The sequence below is a fragment of the Maylandia zebra genome, linkage group LG3, assembly GCF_041146795.1.
Source record: "Maylandia zebra isolate NMK-2024a linkage group LG3, Mzebra_GT3a, whole genome shotgun sequence".
NCBI classification, from domain to species: Eukaryota; Metazoa; Chordata; class Actinopteri; order Cichliformes; family Cichlidae; genus Maylandia; species Maylandia zebra.
Genome location: NC_135169.1, coordinates 26,351,576 through 26,372,446, shown reverse-complemented (window position 1 = coordinate 26,372,446; position 20,871 = coordinate 26,351,576). Strand labels below are relative to the sequence as shown.

General features: G+C 43.4%; 1 protein-coding gene across 1 annotated transcript in view; it reads right to left on the bottom strand.

Moving 5' to 3' along the window:
- irs4b (insulin receptor substrate 4b) overlaps nucleotides 1-10,873 on the bottom strand; it is a 30,134-nt gene extending 19,261 nt beyond the window's left edge. Inside the window, exon 1 of the mRNA XM_004573406.6 lies at nucleotides 6,273-10,873. Coding sequence (XP_004573463.5) covers nucleotides 6,273-10,488 — 4,216 coding nt within the window. The 5' untranslated portion in view covers nucleotides 10,489-10,873. The remainder of the gene's footprint in view (nucleotides 1-6,272) is intronic.
- Nucleotides 10,874-20,871: the final 9,998 nt, after the last annotated feature.

Here is a 20,871-nt window from a genome sequence, read left to right as displayed (position 1 = left end):
GCCCCAACGGGGTTTCTGAGCTTCCTGCTCGAAAATGTAATGCCCAAATTTAATTGATTATTTCTCTGCAATTACAAACTCTGTCCTTACAATCTTGGTATCAAAATAAAGCTAACACTTGTGAGATTTCATCAGAGGTGTAAATATTGAAGCAGATATTACTGTGTCAAAGTTACTGAGACTGGAACACAGAAAAAGTAAGTCGATTTTATCCTTGCCTAATCTTTTTTTAATTTTTAGCATATAACCCTTTTAAAAATATGCCTTAGTTCACATTTGATTCCAGAAATTCAGTAACCAACATATAAACATCATCTGTGCAAAGATTTATGTTTCTAAAGTGAAACAGTGAAAAATTACAGCCCTGTCAATACATGAATATCCAGACGTTGTACAAAAATGTCAAATTTTGGCACACAGTTCTTCTGTGCATTTACATAACTGCTCGTTTAGTCATGGCTTGTTTTCGATGCGTTTGGTGGTTGTAGAAATGGTTTATATGACATTTTAGCCGAGATTCAGAGGTTTCTGTGGATACTACACGTCTGGACTTATATTTCTCACCCCGTGTTATAACCGATTAAACGTGATCTCCTTTTTGCCCCCGGTACCGGGGGCGTGGGGCTTAAGTGGTTAACATTTAGATGTGCATTAGACGGTTTTAGTGAGAGCAACTAAAGATTAAATCACTACTTTTCTTTATTGATGTTCACAAAGGAAAGAGATAAACTTCCTACTGGTCTCTAAAGACCATCCCACTACCTTTTCCTATCAATGGAATAATTTTTTTTCAAAGATCTGATTGATTGGTGACTGTAGGTGATGAGCAGATTAGGTGTGCATCATTTGTTGCTATGGTGACGTGAGTATAAGGTTAACTACCTTCATTACCGAGAAGGCTCTGAGCTTCAGATCTTGCCTCACACCACAGGATTGTGACAGACAATGAAACCTATATGAAGTTGAGATGCTGCAGAGCCTCTGGTGAACCACTTTTGATTTAAAAAAAAAAAAAAAGCATATTTGAGTTCCAGCATCGAAAATGCGATGACTTTGGTGCTGCTAAATGTGAATTTGTGGACAAAACAATTAGAGGAAATTATCAACAGATTTCCCAACTTAAGCATTATTTCCTGCAGATTTTCCTTTACCCCAGCTGATCTAAACACGCCTAATTTGAAATATTTATAGCAACATTTCACAGACGCATGCAAGACTTCCTCACCAGTTGGATGAGAACCCAGCCTGATTCTCCACCTCCTGCTCCTCCTCTGGGTCAAGGATCCAGGTGTGCCTCTATCCGCGCAACACCACAACTGAGGGGAAGCGCATTCCTGAGTGATGATGATGCGCTTCCTCTCAGCCCTGCTGTGTGTCTTGACATGCCGCTGCTGCAATTACACCACCACATCAAAAGCTGCCTGCAATGACTCAGCGCTTACAAGCACACGCGCACCTACCTAGATGCCCGGCACAGACTGTAAACAAGCCAATACACAAGACTGTGTGTCAGGGATTAACATTTCCGATTGTTACCTTGAACTGCATGAACTAACACACACACACACACACACACACACACACACACTATTGATTAATGAACCTGCTGGCAGCAGCTGAAAACACAGCACACACAGACAGACGGACAAACTCAAATAGGACGGGTTTGAGTGTCAGTTGATCTCCCGTGTCGGCGAACACAGATTCAGCAGTGAATAACCACACACAACGACGATAAACAAATTAATCAGGCGGCGCTCTCATAGAGTCCTGACTCACGCTATTAGGGAAAAAAAAAAAAAAAAAGAACGAAAAAAAAGGAGGTGATTGTGGGAGGAAGTGGGTGCAAAAAACTGAATTAAAAGAGAAGAGGAAAGAAAAAGGGAGAAAAGGGAGATCCTCATTTACAGACATAGCCTAACTTTGTGCTCTAAGTGTCAAATGTTTTCTCACAAACTCAACCCATCATCCTGAAATCCCCTGCAATGCATTCTCATCTAAAACCTTTCTTCTGCGGATGTTCACCTACACCTACTGGAGCTGCTTCACAAAGAGCTGTAAATATGGAAAACATAAGGACTTAACAAATATGAGCTGAATCATTACTTAATATTACTGCCAATCAACTTTTAAACAGGATGTCTGAGGACTTCCTTGGTCTATGATGACCTGGATAACTGAGAACCTTCACAGACTTTTAACAGGAACCACAGCAGGAAACAAAGACATTCACAACTGATCTGATCTTGGCTGAAAAGCTGGATCAGGTATCAATGATAATGCAGTTTGATGTTCCACGTCTACTTCACCACACAGCACACCAGTCAACAGCAGCAGAGCTAAAGTAGGTAACAGCAGAGGGTCAGCAGTAATATACCCCAAGCAGCTTTTTAAAACTGTAAATCAGTGACCAAGCTTTGGCTTCTCCCTTTTCTGTTTACTACACCCTAACCCTTATTACTATTTATTATTAATATTTACAGGAGGTAATTTTTTTAAATTGACAAGAATAAAACTGTCAAATTTATGTTAAAAAATGAAATTTTATGTAATGAAACTTGCACAATTTCCAGAATGTACATAATAAGACGCAAACTGATTACAAACAGAGGCAAATATATTTACAAAAAGAATGGGAAATTAAAGACAAAAAAAAAAACTTGTAACTATAAGGAAAAAGAAGCCAAATTTACTAAAAAATAAAATAAATAAATAAAATTAGAAAATACATAAAAAAAATATCTGAATATCTGGAAAAAAAAAAACTTGCAAAAGGTAAGAAAAAAAATTGAGGAAACAACTGATTGATTTGATGAGGAAAAAAACAGAACTTGAAAATGAACAAGAAAAAGACATTTCTAAAAAGAAATATGAGGAAAAAAAGAAGATAAACTTACAGTTAAACTGACAAGAATAAAACCTTGACATTTATTACCAAAAATAGGCAAATTTTAGAGGATAACACTGGAAACCTTATACCAAAAAAGGGCAATTTTATGAGACAAAACTTTATCCAACGTTAATAAAATAATAACTAAATCAAAGCTACTACCAAAAAAAAAAAAAAAACACAAAAAACCCCCAAAAAAAAACCATTGTGTGATTTTGCAGACACTTTAAGTTACTTTGGAAAGAAAGTCAGTTACTCCCAGGGTCAATCACTTAAATTAGGGCTGCTCGATTATGGCAAAAATGATAATCACGATTATTTTCACTGAAATTGAGATCACGATTATTTGACGATATTTATTTAACCCTTTAAGACCTACTATGGAACCAAGTCCACCAGAGCTTATATTATTATTATTTTTTTTTTTTTTACATGCTGTAGTGCCATTTGTGGGAGCATTTCAAGTTGCTATACATCAATACAACTGTTATAGCCCATATTTTAATAATATGTATGCATTAAGTCCATAGTAATTACATAAATTGCAAAAAAGTGCAATAAACTACAAAAAAAATTGAAAATCGCTTTTGTTTTGTTTACATATATTTCTACTTGGAGAAGTTTAAGAGGTTTATCCCTCAAAACTTTAAATACAATAAAGTTGCAAAAAATAGTTTCCCACCACAGGAAATTTATTTTGAGTGTCTTCATAGTTTTATTTTGGAGATACATCAATTTTTATATACTGCAGGAAAAACAAAAAACAATCCTATGATGCAAATTTGCAAAGAAAACAGCATGTGCATCATTTCACTGTGGGAAGTGTTACGAACAGCTGATAGGAACGGCAAAGCGTGTTTCTGGAATATTATGTTTTTGTTCCTGCAAGCGCTTTTTATGCAATTTTTGCAAAGCTATATGTGGAAGGAAACCGTGACGAGGACAAGCTGATGGCATCAGATGTAAGTACAACTCCTCCGGTTTCATATGCAAAACAAATTATTGCGCTAGCTTACACGGTTCAGGTTCTACAGGGATTTAAAAATAGTTACGCAAAACGGAGCGTGCTGCTCTGACCGGCTTTAAAGGGTTAACAATGACTTTAAAAAAATAATATAAAATAGTGTGCAACACCACTGAAGTTTTTTTTTTTTTTTTTTTTAAACTCTCTTTTCAACCAACGGCAGTCACTCTCCAAATAACTTCTGCTTAGCTTTCCGAGCTTCCCTCGGGTCCTCTTAATCAGCGGTCTCCAACCTTTTTTGCGCCACGGACCGGTTTATGCCCGACAATCCGGTTGTTCAGTCTGACGTCACTAGCCGTGTCTGGGTCTAAACTCCGCTGCAGGTCCATATATCAAACGATCACTATGGCATTACTGAGAGTTGAAAAACTGTCTAAAGTATTTCATCTTTAATAAAATGATCAGCGTTCTGCTCTACCAGGTGTAACAATTGAGTTTAACATCCAGGCATCCATGAAAACGGAATTTATGACATTTAACGGAGTTAGAAGTTAGCAGGGAGTTAGCTCGCTAGCTTCTATCTAAATACAATATAGCATGTCCTGACTGCGGGGTTTTGGAAACAAATTAAAACATACAGCTCTGCTATCACTTCCAGCATAAATGAAGACAGAAAACTAAACAGCAGTGACGTTTGTAGGGTTACTGAAGTTGGGCTAGCTGGTATATAATGATGTGCTACGTGACCGCTAGCGACACAGCTATGTTAGCATAATTTAAACAAGCTAACTTTTTTTCCACTCGATAAAAGTTAACGTGAGTGTTCTCGGTGGTCAGGAACAAATGTAATCGCATGGCAGGATGCTGTAAAAGGACCAAACTTCAGCCAGGAGAACAACTGAGATAATCCATCCACAATACGAGGTTAGTCATTCATATACTGCTGCATGGGCTGGGCTGTAGTTACAGCCTAAGGTTTTAAAAACTGAGCTTAAATAAATGATTAGCGGTAATAAAAGCCGAGGGAGGTCAACAGTGGTCGCTGACTGTTTTAGGAGCTTTTTGAGATCAAATAGAAGAAAATACAAAACATTAAACATGTTAACAACACAAAAGCCATATTAAACGCAGACTACTTTAGACCCGGAAGTAGGATTCGTCGCGTCATCACTGAACAACCGGATATTTTCACGGACCGGCCTTTAAGGTGTCGCGGATAAATGAGGGAGGGGCTAATAATCGGCTCAGTCATTTTTAATGATCGTTGAAAGCCCAGATCGTAATCGTGATTAAAATTCGATTAATTGAGCAGCCCTAACTTAAATGAAATGCTAAAAGGTTCTTATAACAAACCCATCACTGAGGCAGACAAACTGCAAGCTGATTTTCATTTAAACAAGCTCTGACCTGAGCCAACACCACAGGTCTCTGTGCAGCTGGCTTTAAGACGACCGTGCAGGAACAGCCTATTTAAATAGAATATAAACAGAATGTTTTTACAATGTTTAACCTCAGCTATTAAATTCTACTCAATTTTTAGTGCTTTCTCACATCAAGTAATCTAGTGATTATTTTTCCTGTAATTTTAAACAATCATTTGCCAGGAACATCCCTAGTAAAAACATGTTTCACCGAGTGACTGCCAGCTTACTAGACTATAAAAAAGGTATTAAGTGCATTGTGCTGCCACATTGAGTGTTCCTGTTGGCACTGGATTCCTTCGTGTTTAGTATAAATAAAAATAATTTTTCATAGATGTTGAAAAGCTTCTCATGTGACAGCCTTCCAGCAGACAAAAGAGTTTATACACCCACACATTAGTACACTCTGCATACATGCTGACACAAAGAAAACAGCGGCACGTGCACAGACAGGCAGAGAGAGACACACACACACCACCAAGCTACAAAGACAGGAAGTCTGAGGCATTTTTGGGTGATTCAACCCACACTTGACCTCAGATAAACCCTCCCGTTCATTCAGCGAGCTAATCGTCTACCAGTGTGTTTGCACACAGCGTGCGCAGACCTCAAGATGAACTGCATATTGGTGCCACTTCCTGTACGAGCACTGTTATAGCCAAGGCTTCAGCTCCCTGGGCAGATGCCTTCAAAAGACGCGCGTGAACGCTGCCTTGTCAAGATCACAGAGACTTGATTCAAAATAGATTCACTGGAGGAGCTGCAAATTGATACAATGCAGCTAATAATAGCATCCAGCACTCAACGGTTATTTTGGATTTCAGTGAGAGGGGGGAAAAAAGAAGAGAAAAAAAAAAAAATACACTTTTACTCACACATGAAAGATCTCACACACACACACACACACACATAAACTTCAGGAAAGAAAGTGAGCATGTGCAGAACAGAAAGTAGTATCTATAACACTAACACAAAATCATCACTTATGCTGACTCACCCTTGGTTGTTGCAGTGACGCCGTCTGATTTGGTGAAGTCTATACTGGCGTAGGCTCTGTTCTCTGGCAGAGGCACCATCCCCCCTGCAGCCGCCACCACCGATGCCGTGCTCCCACTGCTGCTACCTGCTCCCGACGTCACAGCTCCCATATTACTCCCATCCTCCCTCAGCTCCAAGGCGATGTAGTTGAGGCCGTTTTGATAGCCAACTGACATGTTCCTGCACATTCTGCCGGCTCCGGGCTCCGTGGAAGAGGAGGAGGATGCTGCTGAAGTCCTGGAGGCCGTGCCTGTTTCTGTGGTTCTTGCCGGGGCGTGGTGAGCTGGAGAGTCACCCAGACCCTCCACAGACATCCACACACTGTCAAAAGACGCCGAGCTGGCCCATCTAGACGCCTGTCCCTCCGTTACATAAGATCCGTTGGGGGCCAAGGGGTTAGCAAGGGTGGGGTGTGTGGCCGAGGAGCCAAGACCTCCACTAGGAGGCGTTGAATTAGAGGAAGAGGTGGAGGAGAATGTCTCTGAGCTGTGTCTTCTTCTGCCCTGGGGATCAGCTCGAACCACCTTGGGCTCCATCGGCTGCGTTGGCGCCCTATCTGGGCTCGTCGGGGGCAGGGGGGGAGAAATGGATGAGGAGGTGGTGTGGGGAGGGTGGCCATAACGCCCCTCTATCACACAGAGATGCTGCAGCATGGCTGTAGGGCTCGTTTGTGTCCCGTCACCTCTGCTGAGGTTAAACGTCATGTCTGTGTAGTCGTCCCCAACTGGCCTCCAGTGACCTCCGACCTGCACTCCAGGGGAGGCCACCGCCCCGGGATTGCTAGCCAGTGGTCGGATATAGCTGGGTGGGTTCCATGGGGCAACTAGGCTCGGTCTGGGTGACTGGTTTTTGCCCAGGCAACCAGAACTATCCTGCTGGTCCGCTCCTACCTCCACACTCATGTAATCCTGAGGAGGGGAGCGACAGTGGTCACCGGATCCCAGGGAAGGCGCTTCGTCTTGGGCAGAGTGAGGGTAGGCGGGTGGCTCTTGCTGGAGAGGGTAGTGATCACCGAACTCTATATTAATATACTCTCCAGGACTGGAAGGCCCTTCAGAGGAGCTGCCAGTGGCAGGGACTGAAGTCAAGGTGCCTGCAGATGCTGTTGAAGGCTCACTAATTCGCAGCGGTCCGTGGAAACTTCTTCGGCCTAAAGGGAGGCGGTTGGGCCTCACAATACGGCTGTCAGCCATTGCTGCAGTCGTATGGTGAGCGCCATAAGGCGGAGGTGGGTGAGAGGGAGTGGAGGTGCTACTACCTCCCCCACCCCTCTTTTCTGGTGTTGACACTGAAGATGTGGCGACTGATGAGTAGACTGGTTTAGCAGGAGAGCTCATAGGAACGTACTCCCCATACTCTTTATCTTTCTCTTCCCTTTCTCTGCTGGGGGCCTTATAGGAGCGAGGGAGAGAGAAATAAGGGCTGTAAGGCTTTGGGGTGTTCTCAGGTGTGCCAGTTGTATAATATCTGCTGCTCCCTTCATTTGTGACCTTGCGCCCCCCAGCACTACTGTACGACATGTCCATATATTCCCCATTCTCGGGTCTTTCTGCAATGCTGTCGCTTGCACACGCCCCAATGAGGCTGGAGCTGCTGTGAGGGCTGGGAGAGGCCTGCACTGGGGAAGGGGAGCTGCAACTCCCCCCCGGGAGCATCATCATGTAGCCGTGGGAATCGGTGGAGGATTGGGATTGGAGCTGGGGGTGATGATGGTGGGCTGAGCGTGTAGCTAAAGCTGGACTGTGAAACTGAGGAGAATGGGAGATGTGGTGGGAGTAAGAGCTGGGTTGCATAGGCATGTAGTCAGGGGGAGTGTCCCTCGGCGACACCGCCACGCCACACATCATAGGCATATAGCCGCTGTCTTCCTTGGCGGAGGAGGAGAGGGGAGGGCGCTCGGAACCGGCCTCCGTTCGGGAGAGTGTGGAGGGACGGCTCTGCTGGCTGTGTTCGGAGCAGGAGCTGTAGTCAGAGCGCAGTGAGGAAGAGGAGGACGACGGCCCCCCACGGAGCAGGCCGCTGCCAAATGGCAACACCACATCCGATCCCTCATCCAGTGAGAAGTTAGTCTGTGTCATTTTCTGATAGACTGCCACTCCGGTCGCGCCACCAGTCGGTCTGGTAAAAGAGTGCGTCCTCCTCCTCAGTGATGATGAAGAAAAGCGCTCATCCTCTGTTGTTGACGTGCTCTCATCCCGCGGCGTGTCAGCTCCACTGTTGTTTCCGGAGCCCGCATTGGTGCCAAAGACCTCCCGGTTCCAGCCCATGGCCATGTAATCATTTAAACAGTTCTCTTCTCTGATTGGTGGGGTGTTGCCAAGAGAGTCTGGTGTGTTGCTCCGCACCCGGAAGTAACGGAAGTCACCTGGGCTGGAGCCGTACTCATCTGACGAGTTGAAGCCACCGTCTGACGGGGAGCCGCATATTGAGGCGCTCGATGGGCGGGTGAGCGTGTCGGAGACGGAGCCGTGGCCGCTGCTGGAGGAGACGCTCACGGGGCTAGTGGTGGAGGGAAAATGGGAGACTGGCAACGAGGCAGAGCGGGCATGATAGGTGGATGTTGCCCCTGGGATAGCTCTGACATAGCGTCCGCTGCCGGTGCTTGTACCAGCGTTTCCTGTGGCGACGCCGCTCCCACTGCTGCCGCCACCACCGCTGCCCATATCCTGACGACCGTGATGGGCCCTCGCAGTGTTTAGGTGAACCAAACTTCCAGTGGCAGAGCGGAACGGCCGGTTCATTGTGCCCTCGCCCTCACTGGATGTCCGAAAGCGATAGCCACTAGCCATGTTGCTTTTAGTCGACGGCGGCGTGCCAACCACGGACTCTGTCCTCGACCGTCGCTGCAGCCCAGTCTGACTCGGCGGAAGGTTGCCCAGGTGGCGCCGCGTCGTGATAAAAGGCATGTGATTGGAGCCCGACGACTGACTCTTACTCCTCGGCCGAAACTCCGCAAACGCTTTCAGCGCTTTCATCGTTTCCAGGATGGTCTCATGCATGTTCTGGGCCACAACAGAGTCGTCCACCTGCATCCATATCTCCCCAGGCCCGATGGAGGAGGAGCGGCCCACCTCGATGAAAAAGAAGCTTTCTGAATGTCCGCAGCGCCTGATGTTCATCAGCTGCAAGTTGACACAGGGCGTCTCAGAGTTCAACTTAACGAGGTGAATGGTTTTGGTAGAGAGGCATAGCCGGTAAACACCTGTGAGGTTTTTGGTTTGACCCAGTCCTTTGGGTTTTACATTCACCTGCCACACCTCTTTAAACACAGTACCAGGGGTGACCGTACCATATCCATCATCTAAATCATCAGAGTCTAAGTGTCCTTTTTTGCCCTCGCTCATCAGCTCACTGATAGCCACATACCAGTCCTCCTGCTCCTGCTCATTCTCAGCCACAATGGCAAAGTACTCATCCTTGGTGTAAAGGGCAATGAGGTGTTTGTTTTTGGAATCCGCCCTTTTGTTCACGGTGAAGCACTGGTAGAGGTAAATCACTCTTTTGGGAGGAGAAGGGAGGACGGCTCCACCACTGCTGGAGGCGGAGGCGGAGGAGGCTGCCGCGGCGGCAGCAGCAGAGCGCAGGCTGTTCCTGAATTTCTTCTCGCTGTCGTAGTACTCCAGGCGGCTGGGGCCGAGGTGGCTGGCAGCCCTCAGCACGAAAAACCTCTTGTGTCCATGCTTTTGCTTTCTTAAATAGCCACACTTTCGTATATCATCCACCACGTCTGGGGTGTTTACGACGTTCACAGCTGCGTATACATGGCTGTTGCCAGCGGCGGGGTCCTCGGCGGTGTGTACCTGGCTGAAAGGCGAGGAGGAGGAGGCGGCGGCGGTGGCTTTCCTGCCCGGAGACTCTGCGATGTTTTCCCCAGAAAGATGCTGCTGCTGCTGACAGTGATGGTGCTGCTGTTGATCCTTTGGCGGCTGGTGGTGGCTAAGGTTGAAGTGGTTTGACGGAGGTAAATGGTGGAAACGAGAGCCTCCTCCTCCTCCACCACCACCTCCGGCTCCTCCGCCGACATTAATTAACGGGGAAGGGGGTTCCCCGACCGAGCCGTCTCCGTTTGCGGCTGCAGCGGTGGCGGCCGCAGGTTTCGTCCCCACGTCCCTCTGCTGTGTCTCCACCATCAACATCGCTGCCTTGCCTTCCTGATAGTTCGTGAAATTTGCCATCAGAGAACACAATCAAAGGTCACTTTACTAGCAAGCTAATCCGAGCGGACCTAGACCCCATTCTTGTTTTGGGAGACGAGCTCCTGAGTCCGGCTAGGCCAGCTAACTGACTCACAAACACACACACACGGCTCAGATTTGCAGCACTCACAAACCGGCTTTGCTGTTCCGTCTGAAGAAAATAGTCCCTTTTGCCCTCTCAGCGGCGAGGCAGGTACTCCAGCGTGAGCTTTGCTTTTTATTTTTTTTCACGAAATAAAGCCCACCGCGTGCAACATGACCACGTTCAGCCGTGTTTCTATAATCGGGAGGATCCAGCTAGCTCGGTTAGCACTGCTTTCCCTTCTCCTCTTGTACACATCTCTACGGGCCACAGCACAAACAACACATGACCCCCTGCGTCACCGAGCGAACGGGAGGAACAAAGGGGCAGAGACGGGCTCTGATTGGTCCGTCACTTTGACTGTCAGCCGTTGATAGAAGTCGAAACCAATCGGTGCGAGATATTGGAGCTTTGCGTCAATAACTTTGGCAAATCGCGTAGCGTGGAGTTTACTGAAGTTTTCAAAATAGGCGGTGACTTTCTCGGGCTTATCTAGAACCTGCTGTTGAGCTTTCCAGCAACTGTTTAGGTGTAGGAAACTGTTCCCAGACCAGCAGACTCGGAGTCCCCCCACCCGCGCGCTGTGATCAGACGAAATCTTGGGTCAAGTTCCATTTTTTTTGGCTATTTATGTTAGATCTTATTATCAAATATTATACAAACTCAAAAAAACAAGCGTAAATGAGCCATTACTGAGTAATTCTTGTAATAATCTTAAATAAAGTAATCTTGAAATAAAATAAAATAAGAAACCGAGGTTTTTATCAGTGGTATTAAAGTATAATTCAAAAACACTTGTGCAAATCTGTGGTTGTGATTCACTGTATTGTAACTGGAAATACTATATTTTGCACACCACTGTATTTATTTATAGTGAATAGCATATCTGGTTCATATGTATTTGACAGAAAAAACGTATGTTTTTAAAGAGAATACAGCATGTGGAATGATCTCCACCTTAATTGGTGGCAACACTGGCCAGCTACTTTTACAATAATGAATTCTTAATAGTGAAAATGCATTTCTAATGTCACTGTGTTCGCCTGTTTATAATCTTAGGAAATGTTATCATATAGCAAATTTCACGCAGACGTGCAAATTATTTTTGCTTTAGAGTTGTTTTAAAAAGACATGTTCAGAAAAGTGGAGGAGACATTTCAAAGCAATGTGAGAAACAAGAAATTAGGCATTTAGTGTGAGTAACGTGAATGCAAAGAACAAAATTCGCTGAACATACTACACCTGCTGGCACCACACTTGCATTCCCTCTGACCCGAGATTGATCCTAAGATTTTTGCCTAAAGGCAGCAACTTGTCACTAAACGCTTATTAAGAGAGCATGCATGTGTGACAGCAGAACTTTAAGCTCCTGCAACAAACTTAGATAGAGTAATCAAGGAGGACTTTCCCCCTACGTCCCAGGGGCGGTATCTGTGTTCTTACACACTGCGGAGAATGCCACGCTCAGCTTTCTTAGCCTCTACTACACTTTGCATGTGACAATTTGCTGGAACCTTTTATCCCAAACACCTTTCAGTGTCATGAGCGGGATCATGTTTAGTGCAGCTGGCCCTGGTGGGAATCATACCCTTAACTCTATGCGGGGACCACCTGTCGGCCTCTGAATGCATCCCTTTAAATGGCAAAGACCTAAAGAAAACTCATGCTGCAACTCTGCTTTTGATTTTACAATAAAAAAAAAACAGAAAATATTGGACCTGTGTATATCTACAACATGTTTACTGTCACACATATCTCTTTAAACATCTCAAAACGATGCAAACACATTTTGAATATTCACCTGTTGCATTTGGTCAAATCAAACCCTTACAAACGCACTGGTGTAATCTATCCCCACTGTATGCCAGGTGCCATAATATTAATTAAGTAAAGTCTGTTTTTATAGCACTTTTCGGGGCTAAGAAAAGTCTTCATAGCAGTCACAAGAAGCTCTAAAGAGCCGGCTTGAAGAGAAGATGACATACTCTAAACCTGACAGGGAGACAGTGCAAAAGCTTTAAAAGTTGGGTTATAAGTGAAAACTTGTGAGAGTTCCTTGAAAGCCTTAAAGCAGCATGTTGGATAGATTGGAGGTGATTAATCCAAGCGAGAGGAGACGAAGGCATCGACACGCATTCCCAGTTTACTTTTCAAGACAAAGGCATACAATTTAGTAACACGGCTGAACGTGGTCATTTAATAAATGGAAAAACAGCAAGAGCTGATCAGAGTTTATGGGAGAACACACAATGAAAGTTGTATATTCTCCCATTGATGTATATAAATTGTAAATAAATTGAACATGCAGATCCATCTGCTGTAGACCTTGAGACACAAGGGAACAACTGGAAGTACCTTCTGTCATTAAAAAAGTTTGATGTAATGAAGTAATCCTTGACAATGTAACTATTAAGCTTCTTTTTAAAAGTATTCTAAATTTTAAAATGATCACAATTACTCATAAGTTGTAATTTAAAGCTTGCAATCCTGATGAAATGCTATCAATTACTGCTCAGCTGGAGCATGTAAACAAAGAGAACTCTTCTTCTTGTTTAATGTAATTTTTATGTTTCATTTTTAATCAGGATCATCAAATTAAAATGTTTTTCTGGTATCCGGTGTGATTCCTGCATGTCTGCAGTTTCATGCAAGGTAACATTACATGGTTAGCGGTCACCGAGCTGGAATTAAACCTGCCAAATCTTAATTCTCCCAAATGAAAGAAAACTTGAGTACAGCTTGGGTACCTGAGCAATAAATTATTCTTTAAGCTGTGTTGCTAAAGCACTGTGCTTTCACCCTCTTATACAATCTATATGTGGAGGCTTTGGTCTTTCATTCTTTCACCTCTTTAACCTTTTGTTACAGGAAAGAAGCTGGACGGCATTATGACAGCCAAAATATCAACCTGCAGTCTCTCGCACAATGGGGGCTAGCTACCACTCGAGCCTACAGGCAACCTAACTCTTCCCTGGGGAAATATCAGCTGCTTTTCAAAGGAAGGCCGGTTCTGCTAACCTCTGTCTGGCATGAGACCAGTCAAACCTGTGAAAGCCTCTGAACCCTGTCAACCTGTTAACTCTGCAGCTGTGAGAACACATGAACTTATGTAGCTTTAAACTTTTTGCCCTTTTTCTGACTCATATACAACACAGAGGGAGGAAAAATGTAGATCCTGCTACCTCTGAAATTCTCCAGAATCTCAAACGTTGTTTATTTGCCTCTCAAACACACAAAGTTCTCTTTCAGTTAAGGGTAAGAACATGAACATTCATGCACTGTGGCTGAGTAATGTTCCAGATAAAAGGTGTGGCCCATGAGTTTTAAGTAAAACAAGCTGTTTTGCAATTTTTTTAAAAGTCAATTTGCATGCATCTATCTGCAGAAGGCAGATGTTGTGTGGGACAACAAAGAGACTTTTACAGGTATGCTTTTGCATGCGCACAAGTGTCAGTCAAACCAGAAGCCATTGTGTCACGTTAAAGATGCAAATATTGCCCGTGTGCTTGCATCAGGGAGTTTATTTAGTTCCTGCGCTGACGTCAGTTGTCTGGGTTTGCAAATACACGCAAAAAGGAGATTAGAAACTACGGCAGGAGTTGATTATTTCACACACAAGCAACCTTCCCCTGAATAAGTTTAATAGGGATAAGAGGCACCAATCTAAGTGTTTTAATAGAAATAAATAATAGTAATAGTAATAAATATTTGGCTCAAATGTGGCTATCATCTGTTGTTTTTTATGGGCTACATAAAAATATGCGAGGTGAGTCTGGCTGTGTAGACTCAGCCACAGGTCCACCTTATGTGGACCAGATGTCAGATGTGCTGTGACTAAAGCTTTATTTATACTCCTTTGAATCGTTGCACAGCTTGTGTTTCAGATCATGACATACGTTTTAGCATTACACAGAGATAACCCAAGTATATACAAAATAGTTTTTAGATGTGGATTTCATTCATTAGTGGAAAAATGCTATTAAAACCTACCTGGCCCTGCATGGAAAAAATAGTTATCAGTCTCTGACAAAGTGAATTAGGCTAAAAGATCTTAAAAAGCATGCCGAAACTGGGGCACGAGGGCCAAAATTAGCCACGATTTGTGGGTTTTGTTTTGTTTTTTAAAATTTAATCTCTATCTATACTAAATAGTTATACTCGAAACCGAAAGGTTATTTGCACTCAATTTTTACATGAAGAGACACAAAACCCATAGAGGGCATCAAGCATAAAAAATCTGCCAAATCTGCTGTGGTGACTCCTTGTGATTAAAGGAGGAGCAGAAAGTAGCTTTCTTTTTGTATTTAAGGGTATTTTTTTTGTTTTTGATTGTTTTTTAAATGATTGATTAGGTTTATTAAGTGTAATAACAAACGCGACAGTTGCTTCCTGTTCAAACTATCCTTTCTTGGGTCTTTTTGGGGCTGAAATGATCAATAAATGTGTCATGCACATCTGGTAGAGCAGTTTATTCATCCCTGCCAAGTACAAAGTGCTGTGTGGCAAGACGCTGAACTCCATGTGTTCCCGCTGACAGGTGAACAAACAAAGGAAAGAATAGGACGAGCACAAACAACTATTTGGCTTGTTATTAAATGTAGAAAACATCGAAGCATTCAGAATAACAGAACTGTGTTGAAAATGTCCTTCATCATAAATCTGTAGCTTAAATATCGGTGCCTGCTTTGTTTCTCCTGTTTCTACCCTCTTGATGACAGGCTGAAGTGCTTTGTCTTGATTGACAGTTACCGTGACGGAGCTCCCTCTGCTGGACAGGACTGCACCCTGCAGTAAATCCTCTGCCGCTATTGTGGTTGTAACAAAGGAGCAGAGCCAACAAAGCTGAAACACACACAGAGGAAACACAAAGGAAAGCATGCTTCCCTTTGTTATCATCTCAGCCTGTTATTTCAGAACAAGCACAGTTGCGACATTGCTGCTGCTGCTGCAATTTAAACAGACACAGAGTCGGTGTATTAACTGAACTGGGAGCAAATTGCTGATATTCAGTTCTGCTTGCTTTAATGCTGTTTTGTGATATAAACAGTTGTGTCAAAGTGGTGGCAACTTAGTGTGAAGATAATGCTGAAAGTATAACACATTGGACCTTTCATCTCTGTGGGGTCCTGTTCAATAGAGACATAAACGTTCTTGCTCTGGTGCCTTTTAAACAATCGAATAAGAAAAAAAAAGCAGCCAAGTTTGCTGATTAAATGTGCTTTTATTTTTATTGTACTGGCATTTCAACACTTTTCCTTCTTTCTTCTTTATCACTCCAACTTCCTGCACGTCGTCCTTCACCACATCCACAAACCTCCTTTGTTCCTCTTTTCCTCCTGTTTGACAGCTACACTTTCAACATCCTTTGTCCACAACCCCTCCTCTGCACATGTGCAAAACATCTCAGCCTTGTCTCCTTAATTTGGTCTCCAAACCGTACATCACAGCAAATTGTCAGTAAAGTGTCGGAAAATAAAGACAATGCGTAACAAAACTGCGGTTCCTCTACTGTCCACTAGAGGCTGGTTCCAGAAGTGCATCATGTCCACCGACTCTCATTCTAAAATGCCCAACTTTACAGCGGAAAGGAACATTACATTTACAGCCTGGTTTGTGCTCTACACTAAGTGTTTTTTTTATATTATTTGTCCATTTGAATGCTGGAATAAGAAAAGATTCAATATCTGATTTTAAAAAAAGGACCTGGGCTAAACTAGCACGCCATTTATTTGGAGTTCGTACATCAAAAACTGCTCAAAAACAAAAACAAAACATTTTTCAGACATTCTAAGAGATTTTTGCAGATGGGGAACTTCAGATAACAGACACTGGAAATATTACTGAGTCTGGTTGCACTTGATCTTCAGCAGCCTTTCCTGTGCTACATCACATATTATTCACAAAAGGCTCCTGCTAGTGCTAACAGACACTTTACAAACCAGTGTGTGTCTATGACTTTGACCATTCTCAACAGACAAATTGTTGCTTCTTTGGAATCACACTGTTGTCCAAACTGTTGTCTTTTTCCCCAAACATCCCTCTGTTCCACATTTCCATGCTTTTGCTCAATGTTTTGCAGGATTTTCACTGACCTGATGTCAGTTACCCTGTGAGATAAATTTCCCTGGGGGAAGTGAAGCTTCTTGGTGTTAATCAGAATCAGAATACTTTATCGATCCCTGGGGGAAATTATTTTTTGTTACAGTGCTCCATTATAAACCAACATTAAGACAAGACAGACAATACGCTAACTAAGAATAGTACAATATATACATATATATATATACATACATAAGTCACTCATAAATAAATATTTGGAAAAGAAACATGTGTAGCTGTAGCAGCAAACAGTGTGTTAAGTGGATGCGTTGTACAGGGAGATGGCCACAGGCAGGAAAGATTTCCTGTGTCGTTCAGTGGTGCTTTTCGGTAATCTCAGTCTCTCACTGAACGAGCTCCTGTGACTGACCAACATGTCATGGAGTGGGTGGGAGGTGTTATCCAACATTGTCTTTATCTTGGACAGCATCCGCCTCTCCGACACCACCTTGAGGGAGTCCAGCTCCATCCCCACAACATTGCTGGCCTTACGGATCAGTTTATTGAGTCTGTTGGCATCTGCGACCCTCAGCCTGCTCCCCCAGCATGCAACAGCATAGAGGATCGCACTGGCCACAACAGACTCATAGAAAATCCTCAGCATTTTCTGGCAGATGTTGAAGGACCTCAGTCGCCTCAAAAAATAGAGACGACTCTGGCCCTTCCTGTAAAGTGCTGTGGTGTTTTTAGCCCAGTCCAGTTTGTCAGTGTATACTTTGAGGTATTTATAGTCCTCCACAATGTCCACACTGACCCCCTGGATTGAAACAGGGGTCAAGTGTTTCCTGGTCTTCCTGAAGTCCACGATCAGTTCCTTGGTCTTTGCCACGTTGAGCTGCAGATGATTAATGCGTGTTACTATCAAAGTGAGATCACACCGTTTCCGCAAAAGAGTTGTGGCACCTTTGAGCGCAGATAACGGATTAAGTTCAATCCTCAGTACTGTGAACACAAACAGGAGATTATGTGGATCCCTGAATTATTATTACACTAATTATTTTCTGACATATTATTTGAACTCTAGTTTTTATTTATATTTAAGGTTTCTGGGCGACTGTGGCTCAGGGGGTTGGGAATCGCATCTGTAACCGGAAGGTCGCCGGTTCGATCCCTGGGCTCTCTGTCCTGGTCGTTGTGTCCCTGGGCAAGACACTTTACCCTACTTGCCTACTGGTGTTAGCCAGAGGGGCCGATGGCGCTATATGGCAGCCTCGCCTCTGTCAGTCTGCCCCAGGGCAGCTGTGGCTACAACTGTAGCTGCCTCCACCAGTGTATGAATGTGAGAGTGAATCAATAGTGGTATTGTAAAGCGCTTTGGGTGCCTTGAAAAGCGCTATATAAATCCAATCCATTATTATTCTGAAAATATCCCTCTGGATTCAAGCATTTCATTGTATTCTATATATATATTTAAACTTAACATGACGTGGCTTCTACCAAATCATAGTTCTCAACAATCATAGCTTTCAGCAACCATCTACTGCATGATAGATGCAGTAGATGGGCCCATTACATGACTAATCCTGGTCTGGTCCTGGTAATCTGACCATCTCCCATTCCTCAGTGTCCTCTAATCTTTCCAATCCACATCTCTCCTCATTCTATATTACTATACCATAATCTATAAAAACGCCTCCGTCCCCCACAAACAAACTGAGGATTTACACAAACCGTGTAAATCCTCTGATACGGCTGTAATCAGCAGCTCTATAGCCTGGTATATAACAGCAGCATGCCGGGTAGTCTTCGCTGTCTGATGGAGGAATCGAAAACACACATGCATACATGAACAATACAACATCAGACACCAAGAAAAACTTACATTAAACCGACTCAAACAAAAAAACTGCACTGGACACACTTAGGTTGACGAAGCTACTTTCGAATTCAGGTTACCCAGAGCTTGAGGGTGTTGCGCACTCACAACCACTTTTGACTGCAAGGTGATTGCAAAGGTCGCTTGACAGGAGGCAAGCTTTCTGCAAACAGTTGCAGTCTGACTCAGGCTGACTGCAGTCACAGATTCCAACATGATTTCATCAGCCTGAAAGAGCCTTATATTGATGAGAACAACTTGAAGCGACTCGACTCAACTGGCTGCCAGCTGGTTTTATTCCTACAGAATGTATGAGCTATGAAGACCGCTACAGATTGGGATTTTTGAAGATTTGTCACCGTTACTGAAGTGAAATGAAGTCAGATAACGTAATCTTATTGGATAAAACAGACAAAGTTTACAGTTTAAAAAACAATGTGATAAATCACAATACATGTTATTTCAATGCTCAGCATGTTGCAAAATGTTAAGAATCACTATCTAATCACAGTGAAGTATTGTGATAATATACTGTGGGGTGTCTGGTGGTTCCCTCCTCTAATCTAAATCAATAAAATGAAGGGGTGACAGCAGCTCAGTCCAAAGGTTTTGAGCCACTGATACTCAAAAAGCCTGATGAGTACAAGAAACCAGCTGGAAGTGTAGGTCGGTAAAAGTACTCGAGATAAATTGAGATAAAATTATTACATTTTGTGCATTTGTTTTCTCATTTTGGATCCGTTGTAAGAACTGTGGTGATACACCGACTTTTCATTTACTGAAAAAATCATATTAGTACTTTTTGTGATTTTTTGTGATGTATTAGCAAAGCTAACCACTGCCTATGAAGTTTCAAAGAACTGCAGAGATTGGCTCACCAGATATCAAAAAAGTAAATGTAGGTGGAAGGGTGTGCTTGTGTGGGACAATCTGGGGCATGTTACCAACGCTGTGAAGTAATTCTGATACTGGTACTGCGCAAAAGTCTTCTGCCACACCTTATTTCTTTATATTTTTCTATCAAAATGTAAAATACATGCAGGAATATACGGAAAAATCACATGGAAAGTGTAGTATATAGGGTAAAAGCAGAGTTTACAATTGTAACCAGATTGAAAGTCAGTATTTGGTATGACCACCTTTATTTTTCAACACAGCCTGAACTCTCTTGGTGAAGATTTCTTCTATTTTTTTTAAGCAGCCTTGAGGAATAGTTCTCCAGGTTTCTTAAAGGACATTCAAAGCTCTTCTCTGGATGTTGGATGCCTTAGATCCCACACTGCTTCAATAATATTGAGGTCTGGGCTTCAATCCATGACTGATGCTGTTTCACTGTGTGTTTTTCTATCCAGGTATGCTGTCACTGCTCTGCCAGTGTATTTGGGATCATTGTCATGTCGAAAAATGAAGCCACAGCCAACTAGGCACTTTCCAGATCCATTTATAATTGAATCAAATTCAACAAGATCCTCAACACCACTGGCTGAGATGCAGCCCCAAACCATAACATACAGTCATACATCATATGACTGTATTCAAACCATGAATGTCAGGAACTCCTGCTGTAGAGTGATTATAGTGACGTGTGTGTGTGTGTGTGTGTGTGTGTGTGTGTGTGTGTGTGTGTGTGTGTGTGTGTGTGTGTGTGTGTGTGTGTGTGTGTGTGTGTGTAAAGAAGTGGGAGTGGCAAGCTGTCTAACAATTTATGGATTTTAGACCACACATGCACAGTGAGGATGAGCAAGGATAATCCTCCAAAGCCTCCAGGACACCATCTGTACTATCGCTTAAAAACCCTTTGAGTTTATGCTACAGTGGGCCACTAGAGGGCACTGTAGGCTTGTTTAAAAACACATATGTCACTGATTGACAGAGCGATTTCCTGTGTGGGCAGGATATACCAAAACTCACAGAGCAGTGTGAGTAGATGCTGAGGTGCATAGTGTGTAGAGGTTGGCAACTCACTATAGAGTTAAATGCTACAGACCTCCAAACTTCATGTGGCCTTTGGATTAGCTCAAGAACAGTGTGTAGAGAGCTTCATAGAATAGGTTTCCATGGCCAAGGAGCTTCATACAAGGCTTAGCATTACTGGAGGCCAAGGTAATGCCATCCAGAGTAAGAGTCTGGTTAGATACCATATTTCTAAGATTTTCAGGGCCGAGTACAATAACCTCAGTTTTATCTGAATTAAGAAGCAGAAAGTTAGCGGCCATCCAGGTCTTTATGGTTTCCAGGCCATTGTGCATTCAGGATAGTGACAGTTCTCCTCACAGACTTTACAGCTGACAGCTCCTGCATACCCAGCCAACAAGCACCACCACCCAACCTCGATATCGTCTCTAACTTTGTAGACCTCATCAAT